Genomic DNA, 12,483 nt, shown 5'->3' on the forward strand with positions numbered 1-12,483 from the left:
CTCTTTCCGCCCCTACCTCCAACCTCCCAACTTACCCGTCATTGCCTCACTCATTCACTTATCCACTCTCTCAGCGGCTTCCCTCACCCAGTCACCCTTCACCTCCTCAATGAAATCCCCGTCATCTATTTTTGAACCTCCAACCTCCTCGCTGCAGACAGCGGCGTTGCAGAGCTATCCTCCTTTCACTTCTCAGAGGAGTGGGGGTTGGAACAAAAAAAAAAAGGATGGAGGTTTGTCTCCATCGGGCGCTGTGACCAGCTCTCAGCCAGTGGGGTGAGGTTGTCAATCATTCCGCAGATTACATAGATTTGTTCTGCACCCACACGCGCATGAGAGCAGAAGAACACACACACACACACACACTCACACTTGTTCAGTGTGCCTCAGTGTGATTATCTCTTATTGCAAATAATTGCAAATATTTTGTTTATCCCGAGGAAATAATGACATGTTGATTGTATCGAATTATGTTTAGTTTGATATAAAACTGAAATTTGTTCAAAAACCGCCCTTTCAGGGTAAACCGAGGCTCCCGCATAAGCATTTTTTGAGCTTTGTGAGCATTGGATCAAACGGCAAAATGAAGATGGATGTAGATACAGTCAGACATTGGTGTCAGTAGGACCTGCGGAACGTTTTCAATCCCGGTCTCCATCCGTCATCCATCTAAAAAAACTGACTGTGAACTGACTCTTAAAAAAGCATTTTATTCTAAATTAAATTTAAAAGATTTGAATGTCATGCATTATGCCAAAGGTTTTAAGTTGGGTTGATGCTTTCCTTTTTCCAGTGTGATGACTTCTCATTGTTAATGTAGCTTCTCTATTCAGATAGAGCAGATGACGCAGCTGTGGAAAATAATATACTGCACATCGTTGTGTTTCCCCTCGATCACCCACTATGTGGTTCTGTGTGTGTGTGTGTGTGTGTGTGTGTGTGTGTGTGTGTGTGTGTGTGTGTGTGGGTGTGTGTGTTTGCGTGTGTGTGTGTGTGTGTGTGTGTTTGCATGTGTGTGCGTGCATGTGCGTGTGTGCACTCACGTGTGTGCGTGTGTGTGTGTGTGTGTGTGTAATAGTGAAACTACAGACTTGTCTGTACATCCTGTTATGTTTACATCTGGGCACAGAACTCAAGACAACGTTCTTGCCTGAATTAAGGCGGCAGAATAGTTCCTTCTAAAAATGTCTTCAGTCAAGAGAAAGCTATTCTTGTAAGTTACCCTTGGTTACCACCAGCTCTGAGAATGAACGTGTTGCCATGTGATTTGACCGCAGGAGTGGACAGAGGGAGTCAGAGAGCTGCTTATCTAACTCAATGGCGAGGGGCTCGCACATTCCACTGTTTCAGACCTGGTTAATAGTGAACGCTTTGAGTATATTTTGGACAAACGAACTGAACTCAATCACTTCCTGAAATGATCCGTTCATTAGTCACTTTAGTTGAGCTCTGGGTCAGATGCGAGCGTGATTCTGAATCACTTACTCTCGTACTCACTTGGTGAGTGAGGGAATCCCTGTGAAAAAGCTAGTAAATCAGTGAATCAGTGAATCAGTGATTCACTAATTCACTGATTCGTTCGCAGGGATTCACAAGCGGAGTGAATCCCGCTTTTTCGCCCAAAATATTTTAATTGTTCGGGAACTTCACCACACTATCACGGAGCCGGTAGAAGCTGTTTTCTCTGGAACATTGCCCTTAAATGGCTTAAATATAAACTGTGGATTGATATAAAAGTTGTTTTTTCTATTTATTAATTGCATGGAGGAAGCAGATGAAGGATTTGGACATGGTGGTCTTGCATGGTGCGATTTGTCTGTGATTGTTGCGGTTCCCGGTTATTACTTGCATAAATTCTTACATATAATTAGAGGCCCAAAATAATTTAGTTTAATATATTTTATTGCATATAAATCAGTGCATCCAGTGTGGCTCACTTCTGTGAGAGTGTTTTGGTATGCAGTTCGAAACGTGTTTTCTAAATGCTGCGCATGCGTCATATTGGTGAAGATGTTTTCTGAATTTTCCGTGTTTTGTCTATTTGCATGTATTTTCTTAAGTTGCAGTGCATTGAGCTCAGTCGTATTACGATGATACTATATATAATGATGATGATGATGATGATGGTGAAATCAATGCCATCGATGGCGTTGTTCTTGGCTAATTGTGTGGAAGGCTGCTAATGATGGTGTGAGTGATGGTGTTGCTGTCTATCCTCTGGGCCCCAGAAAGTGGGCACCGCAGTTGGATTAGACGGGGACAGCAGGAGGCCGTCAACAATTTCCTGCAATTTCCTGGGCGCTCAGTGGAGACTTCCTCTGTGAGCGGGGGGCGTCCGACAGCATGAAATTCCCAGATTGAAGCTGATTTCTGGGATAAACTGACAGCATGGTGGAGGACCGTAAAATGCAAAGTAAAAGGGGGGAGGGAGCTGCTTACACATACATGCAAGGCACACACATTCGAATACCCATAAAAATATAAACACCCATATTCACAAGTCTTATCATGTCTGTGGTTTTTTAGAGTATTACGAAATTGTTGTTGTTTGTAATAATTATGCACAATAATTAATAATGCCTCCAATATGACTCTAATATGGATGGATGAAGTGATATTGGTCCAATACCAGACCAAATATATGTATCAGTATGAGAGATTATTCCAATCCAAAAATTAGATATCAAGGGCCAAGATGAACATGTCACATATCGAAGAATAATCAAATATACTGTATGTCAATGATGTTGTGAAGACCGTGACTAGGTTCAGAAATCTGTCATGACGTATCCCTCCGTACTTTTTAACTTGGGGTTCAAAGTCTCCTGTTTGTCTAAAACCTCAAGGTTTTATTTTTGCTTTAGACAAGGCATTATTCATAATATAATTGAGCTAGACAGACGGTGTGTGTGTGTGTGTGTGTGTGCGTGTGTGTGTGTGTGTGTGTGTGTGTGTGTGTGTGTGTGTGTGTGTGTGTGTGGTGTGTGTGTGTGTGTGTGTGTGTGTCCCTTTTCTGTAGGTACAGCATGTAGCCTTTGTAGAGCCTGGCCGTGCACAAATACCAAGCCGAGAGTCGCTGTTGAACTTTGGAAATGTCAGCCCCGGCCCCTCCCAGACACCGCTATCAGTTCCTTCCCCACCCAACTTCCCCCCATCCCCTCACCCGCCACCCCCCCATCCCTGAATTTCTAATAACTTTTTTTATTCTGAGGGTGACCTACCTAGGTCTTTTGAAGTAATGTCTGTGAGCGCCTGCGTTCGAGAAGCGAGGGGAGGGTGGGGTGGGGATACATGTCGTGATCACAAACGTCAAAGGAATTTTAAAGAGTTAAGGCTGTCGGTTTCGGACTGAAGACTCACATGCTCACGTGCGTGACCCCCTCCCCCCAGTCAGCTCCCATCATCCCACCTCCCACCTCTGCTTCCAGCATCCAGCTCAGGGAGCTGCAGCAGCAGGGAGCTGTCCATGGTGCTGAAACATGCTAAGCATGCCCTGTCTCTGAGACACATTCATCCAAGTGACCATCGCTCTTTACTTCACAACCATCACCACCCCCACCCCACCACCCTGGAGCGGTTTGTCTTCCACATCGACATGTACGACATGTATTACGGTTCGTTGTTGAGCCGCCGAAGTGTACCCCAGGGCCCACAAAGTAAACACTAGCATGTAGTTTATACACCGATCAGTCACAACATTAAAACCACTGACATGTTAAGTGTATAGCATTGTTCATCTTGTTCCAATGGCACCTGTCAATGGTGAAGGGAAATATTAGGTGACAAGTGATCAATCAGTTCTTGAAGGTGATGTGTTGGAAGCAGGAAAAATGGGCAAGCATAAAGATCTGAGTGACTTTGACTGGGTCAGAGCATCTCCAAAACCAGAAGTTTTTCTGGGGTGCTCACAGTATGCAGTGGTTAGTACCTACCAAAAGTGGTCCAAGGAAGGACAACCAGTGAACTGACGACAGGGTCATGGGCGCCCAAGGCTCAATGATTCACATAGGGAGTGAAGTCTAGTGCATCTGGTCCGATCCCACAGAAGAGCTACTGTAGCACAAATTGATGAACAAGTTAATGCTGCTATGATAGAAAGGTGTCAGAACACACAGTGCATCACAGCTTGCTGCGCATGGGGCTGCGTAGCCACAGAGCGGTCAGAGTGTCCATGCTGACCCCTGTTCAACACCGAAAGCATCTACAATAGGAATGTGAGCGTCAGAACTGGACCATGGAGCAATGAAAAAGGTGACCTGGTCTGATGAATCCTGTTTTCTTCTACATCATGTGGATGACCGGGGTTAGGGTCTGATCCGATGGAGCATATGTGGGATGTGCTGGAACAACAAGCCCAATCAATGGGGGCTCCACCTCGCAACTTCCAGGACTTAAAGGATCTGCTGCTAACGTCTTGGAGCAGATACCACAGGACACCTTCAGAGGTCTTGTGGAGTCCATGCCCTGACGGATCAGGGCTGTTTTGGCCACACAAGTGAGAGCTACACAATATTAGTGGTTATTAGTGGTGGTTTTAATGTTGTGGCCGATCAGTGTACAGCCAATGTGAAATACCCCCGTACTCATTATTTTCCAGAGCTTTTGTGCAGTGGACTCACATGGGAGGTGAGAAGAACTTCTCTAGCTCTGCGCTGTCTAATTAAATATGAGGCCAGTATTGTACAAAGAACATGCTGTTTATTGCATTTCTATGTCTATCCCTCATCCACACATTTGAATTTACAACCGTTCTGGCAAGGAAAAATATAAATAAGAATGTTTGTGCCCATTATGTGTTATGTGTATAACCAAGCACAGCCGCGGTTAATCCGACTAATAATTCACAGGGAAAGAAAACTATTATTTCCCTCAGAGATACCGTCGTTAGGGTGAGAATGACGCGCGGCTCCTCTCCCACACATCAATGACGAACAAACTGCAGTTTATTGAGTCCTCACTTCCTCTTGTTTCCTGCGCTCGGCTCTTCGATGAAATAATGTTATTGTCAAGCTTCACCTCATTTCATCTCACCTTCTACTCTCTGGTGGACAGCCGACCTCCAGAGGTGCCTCACATTTTTTCACAAGAAGTTCTTGAGTGCCCCCCTGTGGTCACTGCTGTTTACTTGATTTCATAAGCACTGGTTGGCGCTCAAGTCCTAGGTCATTACCGACATAGCTGCTTCACTGGTTTACGGGTGGAAACCGCTGGGTGGAATTTAAAAGGCTCGCTTTGTGATGCTCTGAAGTCTGGAGAATATCAGAGTGTTCCCGAATAATCTCATGCTTTCTGCTGTGATATGTGCAATATCCCCGAAGCTGTGCATGTTTATGTGTATCTGCAAGCCTGTGGATGTGAAATACAAGGGGGGGATTACATGCCAGTACGTGCAACTGTCACTACTGTTTACCAAATTGTTCCTTCCGATGTCCAAACGCGTCAATATGACATAATACCTCGGTTCTTCTAGCCACACGCACGATACGATACACAAACGTTTTTCAAGTCAGCCGAGCTATCGAGAATGACAGCGTGTCATTTCCTGTCCCCGCAGGAAGTGCTCTGAACCTGACATGCCGGGCCTTCTTCGGCTACAGCGGCGACGTCAGCCCACTCATCTACTGGATGAAGGGAGAGAAGTTCATCGAGGATCTGGACGAGGAGAGAGTCCAAGAGACCGACATCAAGTAAGAAACCTGACGAAAATTGTAAATACTGTATACGTATATAGACACAGAGTTGAACGCGTTAAACATGAGCGCAAATATTCCGTTTTTTTAAGTAGGCCCCTGTTGACATTGAAAGGCTCTTCTGGAATATACTGTCAATAATAGAGAACCGCTCTTGGGCTGCAGTTGAAAGGTGTTAGAGATAAGTATGGAGTGTGATTGTACAAGCAGTCACAGGAGACCCTTTGTCCCTTTCCAGCGCGATGCTGGGCTTTCAGCTGTGGGCTTTGATGAACTACAGTATGCTCTCAAATGTCATGTCTGCTAGTTGGAGTTTGATAGTGAAAGGCCAGGATTCTGTTGCGCTAACCATGGGCCCTCTTTCATCACTCCTCTTTAGCATACCAAAGACAAATCTATCTGCCGCCTGGCTGCCGAAAGTTCAAACACATCTGATCTATTGGTTTGTCCTCTCCCCACCACACGCTGGAGCTGGACCCCACCCCCACCCCACTCCACCCTTAAAAAAAAAGGGAAAACGTTTCCAGTTTGTTAGCCTTTGTAGTTTAAATGTAATCCTTTCCCAAACGCTTTGCACTGGAAATGGATGGACTGGAGATTTCTCAGTTCTCCATTTTTACATTGTCATCCCCAGCTGCTGTGCACAAAAGTACTTGTGTGGTGTGTGCATGTGCGTGTGTGTGTATGTGTGTGTGTGCGTGTGTGTGTGTGTGTGTGTGTGTGTGTGTGTGTGTGTGTGTGTGTGTATGTGTGCGTTCGTGCATATATGATTTAAAAGGACAAATCACCTGACACTCAGGACAAATTACAAATGATCAGAATATATTTGTGTTCATAATTCCAAATCCAATGTTGTTTTTAAGTATTTAGAAGTAATTTTGGGTGTGTGTGCGCGCGCGTGTGTGCGTGTGTGTGTGTTTGTGTGTGTGTGTCTGTGTGTGTGGTGTGTGTGTGTGTGTGTGTGTGTGTGTGTGTGTGCGCGTGTGTGTGTGTGTGTGTGTGTGTGTGTGTGTGCGTGCGTGCGTGCATATATGATTTAAAAGGACAAATCACCTGACACTCAGGACAAATTACAAATGATCAGAATATATTTGTGTTCATAATCCCAAATCCAATGTTGTTTTTAAGTATTTAGAAGTAGTTTTGTTTGTGTGTGTGTGTGTGTGTGTCTGTGTGTGTGTGTGTGTGTGTGTGTGTCTGTATGTATGTGTGTAAGTAATCAAGGTGGTTCATGTGGTATTTTGAGCTCCTTAACCCTCTCCAGCATATCATTCTAAAACATTTTAAAACGGGTCTATTTCCCCTTCCCTCCCTCCCTTTAGTGTTGCACATTTAAACAAGTCCCTTCCCGGCTCCGTGTGCATATTTCCCATTAGGGGTCCGCCGCTGTGTGGAGAGACCACAGCTCTGGGGAGACAGAGCTGTCAAACGGTTAACAACCGCCATTTCTCACACCAACACCGCTATTGCTGGTGCCCTCTCGGCAGCCACCTATAGCAGCATGCAGATGGGCCGCAGGGAGGGGAGGAGAGAGGAGGGAGAAAAAAAAGAGAAGAAGAGATTGGGGGTAGATCGAGAGAGAGAGAGAGAGAGATAGGTGAGGGAGGGGAGGGAGGAAGGGGAAAGAGAAAAGAAATAAAGGAAGAGATTGGTGAATAGAAGGAGAAAGAGAGAGATAGTCAAGAGGAGGGAGGGAGAGAACAAGGAGAAGAAGAGATTGGGGGTAGATGGAGAGAGAGAGAGAGAGAGAGGGATAAACAAGGGGCGGGAGAGGAAGGAGAGGTGGGGTCGTGGGAGGGAGGGGGGAATGGAGATATGGAGGGAGCCATTGAGGAGGTGTGGAGGCAACGAAGACATGTGAGGGAGAGCTTCTCTCTCTCTCTCTCTCGCCGTCTTTCTCTCTCTCCCCCTCTATCACTCTTTGTATTCTCCAGGATTCCGCCCACTCATCAGCCAAGAAAAGAAAAAATAAATTCATACCAATATCTCATGACGCTGATCAATAATGTATCTGATCGTGCACTTTGTTTATGCTGTTACCGTAGGCCCGCTCCCATCCGGCCAATGGCCCGGCTCCGCTCGCGTACAGAGGGGAAGGGGGGATTTCGGGAACAGGGATGTGGAGAGAAAGAAAAAGGGATGGGAGGGAGGGAGGGTCAGCAGAAGGGAAGACCAGAACGCAATCAAATCTCTGCTCGCCGGTGTGGAGATAAAATAAAATCGAGTTTTACACCCACTTGGCAGGTTGGCCCCGCTCACACCTTTTTTCTGGCTGTTTGGCAGTTTGACGACTGAAATGGGGAGCTCATACGGGGCTGTTATGTTGTCAAAGCACAGATGACTAGACACTAGGGTAGCGTGCAGAGATTAATAAATTAGCAAAGCCAATCTCGCTCGGCATAATAAAGGAGGTAATCAGCACGTTATTGACCCGTCCACTTCCGTGGGGGCCGGTTTGCAGGTGGACGCCGGATTGAACGTTGGAGGGAAGGAGTAAGGAATGGAATTGATCCCTAAATGAGCCAGCGCAGTGGATTTGCTAATGAGGAAGCAGGAGAACGTTGAAAATGAAAAGTGCCCGCGGTCGTAGTTTTGGAAATACTACCGAAATTGACTCTGCAACGGCGTAAAAAAAAAAAAAAAGGTCAAATTTAAGTTTTTCTCCGTTTCTTTTCTTTGAGAAAATACTTTCGCAATGGAGATCTGCCTGGGTCGCAGCATCTTCTCGTAGTGCGTTCCCTCCGCACACAAGCGCGCACGCGCGCCTGCTGCAGCCCGGTCTCCCCTGCTGCAGCTGAGCCACAGCCTCCCGACCTGCTCGGAAATCTGCATCTAGTGGCCGACGAAGTTGTGCGTCAGCGAGTTTCTCTTGGCTGATAATGTCCTCCATTATGGAGTCGCGGGCCTTCAAAGAGAAGCACCGCTCCCCGGAGAGGCGATGAATCATTCTGGAGCTTTCTCCTCCTCCTCCTCCTCCTCCTCCTCCTCCTCCCCCTCCTCCCCCTCCTCCTTCCAGCCGCTCCATCTCCACAACATCCTCAATGAAACTACAAAATGCCATCCATTCCCTCCTGCCTCAGCCTTCTCCTTCACGAGCCCCCGTGAAACACTTTCAATTACCGATGACAAATCTCCTCCTCGCGTGCAGCTTATTTGCTCGAAAGCCGGCGTCGAGCGATGTTTGATGATAGCCGTCATGATCCTGGCAAACGCTGACACAAACACACGCACACCTTTTGTCTTTCCCACCCAACGCTCACAAATAGCCTGTACACACACATACACACACACATACACACGACCGACCGCGCAAACGCACGGATGCCCAAAATGCCATCTTCGTCTTCCTGCTAACCATCATTTATGCTGAGGACGCCGGAAAAGTGGGATAAGTTTGTGTGTGTGTGTGTGTGTGTGTGTGTGTGTGTGTGTGTGTGTGTGTGTGTGTGTGTGTGTGTGTATGTCTGTGTGTGTGTGTGTGTGTGTGTGTGTGTGTGTGTGTGTGTGTGTGTGTGTGTGTGTGTGTGTGTGTGTGTGTGTGTGTGTGTGTAAAGATTTGAGGCAGTATTATCTTCAAATTCTCTCCTCCATCAGCCTCAACCAGCCCAGTGGGGAACGCTCATTTACTTTATGGAATATTACTTTCTCTCCTTCTCTCCGTTGCCATGGCAGCCACTATAAAAAGATTTCTCCCTGTTGCCATTATTTCACCCCCCCAGCCCCCCCCCCCCCCAACACACACACACACACACACACACACACACACATACACACATGCGCGCGCACGTACTCGGAAGGGGAGGCCTTTATTGATTTTCATTTCTCATATGTTTGGAGCGCCGAGGAAGAAATTAACATACCATGAAGTACTTACAGTGGAAATATACTCGCCGTATACAGTACTGCACCAGTGTTACATTTGATCACTGAGACCTGGAGAATTAACACACACACACACGCACACACACACACACACACACACACACACACACACACACACACACACACACACACACACACATTCATGTATTGCAGTCGTTGTGAGGACCTTGACATTTCAATGACTGTGAGGACCACACACACACACACACACACACACACACACACACACACAATAACCCTGGGTCTTTCTTTCAGACCCGGTTGGATCAGAATTTCAGGTATTTTTAATCATTTTGTTGTGTGTGGCAGGGTGGTGAAGGAGCATCTCGGGGAGCAGGAAGTGGCAATCTCCCTGACCATCGACTCTGTAGAGGAAGGAGACCTGGGAAACTATACCTGCTATGTGGAGAACGGCAACGGCCGTCGCCAAGCCACCGTCCAGCTCTTCAGGCGGGGTGAGGATACACACACACACACACACACACACACACACACACACACACACTAACATTCTTCAGGACACCAGGTCCTTTCAACTCTAAAACTAGAGTGTGTGTATGTGTGTGTGTGTGTGTGTGTGTGTGTGTGCGTGCGTGCATGTGTGTACCCTTTCAAATGGCTAAAGCAGGCAGCAAGCAGCACCGCTGTACCCCCCCCCCCCCCGAACCTCGTAAAGCATCTTCAATCAGGCAGAAGGCTGAAAAAACAACCCAACAACAACCGTTTCAGAGGACAGATTTATTACCTTCTTTTAATTCTGTGTTTTTCCTTCCCCTCTTCCTCCCATCTGTCTTGGTGGGGGCTTTTTTTTTTTTTCTTCTTTTTTTTTCTTCATAGCAAATCCACGTTTATGCTCCATTTGGCGATGTTGTTCGGTCTTTCCTTTGGAGACCCGGTGTGGCTTATTTCGTCTCTCTAGCATGACTCGTCTGAGGCTCTCCTCATGCGGTGCTTGTCACTTAGCAGAAAGAGGTAATTTGATGGCTGTTTAAACAGCAAATTGGTCCTTGGCTTCTCCCAACAGGCCACTAAGTTTGGCATACATTTACATAGTAAGTCGCTGTCTCTCTCTTTCTGTCTGCCGCCCACCCCCCACCCCCCTTTTTTTTTAAGTGGGTCGTCAGCAGCCACGCAAGCAGCCCGGTGCTGTTGGAGCCGTCTTTGCAGACAGTTCAGTTTCATTAGATTCTTACTCTGTGAAGAACCGACACATCCCTTTATTCCCGGAGAGGGACATAAACACAGCCAGGATGGAGGATGATTTTCACTCATTTCAAAGTGCCCGCTCTCTCTCTCTCTCTCTCTCTCTCTCTCCCTCTCTCTCTCTCTCTCTCTCTGTCTCTCTCATTAATGTGATGTTTATTTCATGTTTCCCCACCCAGAATGCAGTATTCATAATCCCTACAGCAGTCGCTGGGGTTGTCTCTACGGGCCACCGCCTTGCCTTCCACCTCAGAAGAGAGAGGGGGGGGGGGGGGGTGGGGGAGGGATGGGGGAGGTGGGGGAGTGGGGGGCAGTCAGTGAAAATTAAGACGAGTGGGAGAGTGAGGAAGAAGTCTATTGATCTGTTAAGAGCTCTGGGGTGATGGGCGAGGGGGGCCGAGACGACGCGTTAGATCAACAAGGGCGCTCCTTCCGCAAAATGAACCATTTACCGGCGGGGTTAACTTAAACAGGGTATCGGGCGCAAAAACAAAAACACCCCCGGGGCTCACTCGCTCACCATCCGTATCCAGCGGAGCTGGGTGCGGGACGGCGCTCCCGGCCGTCGCCGCGGCAGCCGCAGAGTTTGCTCCCCCGCCCGGTGACAGAGATATAGAGCTCACCTGTTCTCACTGAGCCGGCCAGGTAAACGGCACTTTAATGCACCGCATAACTCATCACCCCCCCCCCCCCCCCGCCCCCCACACCGCCACCAAACGCCACCTCCACCACCTTCCCCCAAGCCTGCGCTCCCCAAGGGAGGCTGGAGAAGTGGGGGGCGAGGCAGGCGAGGGGAGAGGGAAAAGAAACGCACAAAGCGCGAGAGATAGAGAGAGAGAGAGAGAGAGAGAGAGAGAGTCAGCAGAAAGAAGAAGAAGCGGTGGGATGTGGAACTGAGTTATGGCGCGGAGTAAACCCAGGACTCTGGTTTACAAAAAACATAATGACACAAACATCTCCGTGTTTTCCCCCCAAAACTCTCAGACGTCAAATGAGCACGGTGTCTCATTACACGTCCGCTGTGGTTGTGTCTCTCTTATTTTTTTTCATCTTCAACTCATGTTTAACACTCACGTCAGCACCAGAGTCAGTGAGTACAACTGAATGAATGCAAACGTGAAATCCAATAATATTCGATTATGTTGTCGTTTAGTCCTGTGATTTCCAATTCTGGGGGGCCCAACCCCTACGAGGGGTCGCAGAGCGTTGGACCATTTGACACGTTTGTGTACTTATGGCCAAATATTGGTTCAAAAATCCATGACTTTATGTTCTAATGTGTGTGTGTGTTTGTGTCTGTGTGTGCATGCGTGCGTGCCTGCGTGCGCGTGTGTGTGTGTGTGTGTGCGCGTGTCCCCTCCTCAGCAGAGCTGATGTACACGGTGGAGCTGGCAGGGGGCCTGGGGGCCATCCTGCTGCTGCTCATCTTCCTCATCTCCCTCTACAAGTGCTACAAGATCGAACTGATGCTCTTCTACAGGAAGCACTTCGGCAGCGAGGACGTGGACGGAGGTAAGGCGCGTGTGTGTGTGTGTGTGTGTGTGTGTGTGTGTGTGTGTGTGTGTGTGTGTGTGTGTGTGTTACAGCCTCTATCTATAACAAGCTCCCTGCTAGAGATTGACGCCATCTCCACTCCCATCTCAGTGACAGCAGCCCAATTTCTCCTTCCTATCTCTCTCTCTCTCGCTCTCTCTCCCTCTCTCTCCCT

At 47.7% G+C, this 12,483-nt stretch overlaps 1 protein-coding gene across 1 annotated transcript in view; it reads left to right on the forward strand.

Annotated features, from left to right (window-relative positions):
- Positions 1 to 12,483, forward strand: part of il1rapl1a (interleukin 1 receptor accessory protein-like 1a) — a gene marked incomplete at both ends in the record, with an annotated part of 137,372 nt that overhangs the window by 120,910 nt on the left and 3,979 nt on the right. The window contains 3 exons of the mRNA XM_080019041.1: positions 5,555 to 5,687; positions 9,882 to 10,027; positions 12,144 to 12,287. Of these exons, the coding sequence (XP_079875167.1) occupies positions 5,555 to 5,687; positions 9,882 to 10,027; positions 12,144 to 12,287 (423 nt within the window). The remainder of the gene's footprint in view (positions 1 to 5,554; positions 5,688 to 9,881; positions 10,028 to 12,143; positions 12,288 to 12,483) is intronic.

The sequence above is a fragment of the Zeus faber genome, assembly GCF_960531495.2.
Source record: "Zeus faber genome assembly, chromosome: 18".
Taxonomy (NCBI): Eukaryota; Metazoa; Chordata; class Actinopteri; order Zeiformes; family Zeidae; genus Zeus; species Zeus faber.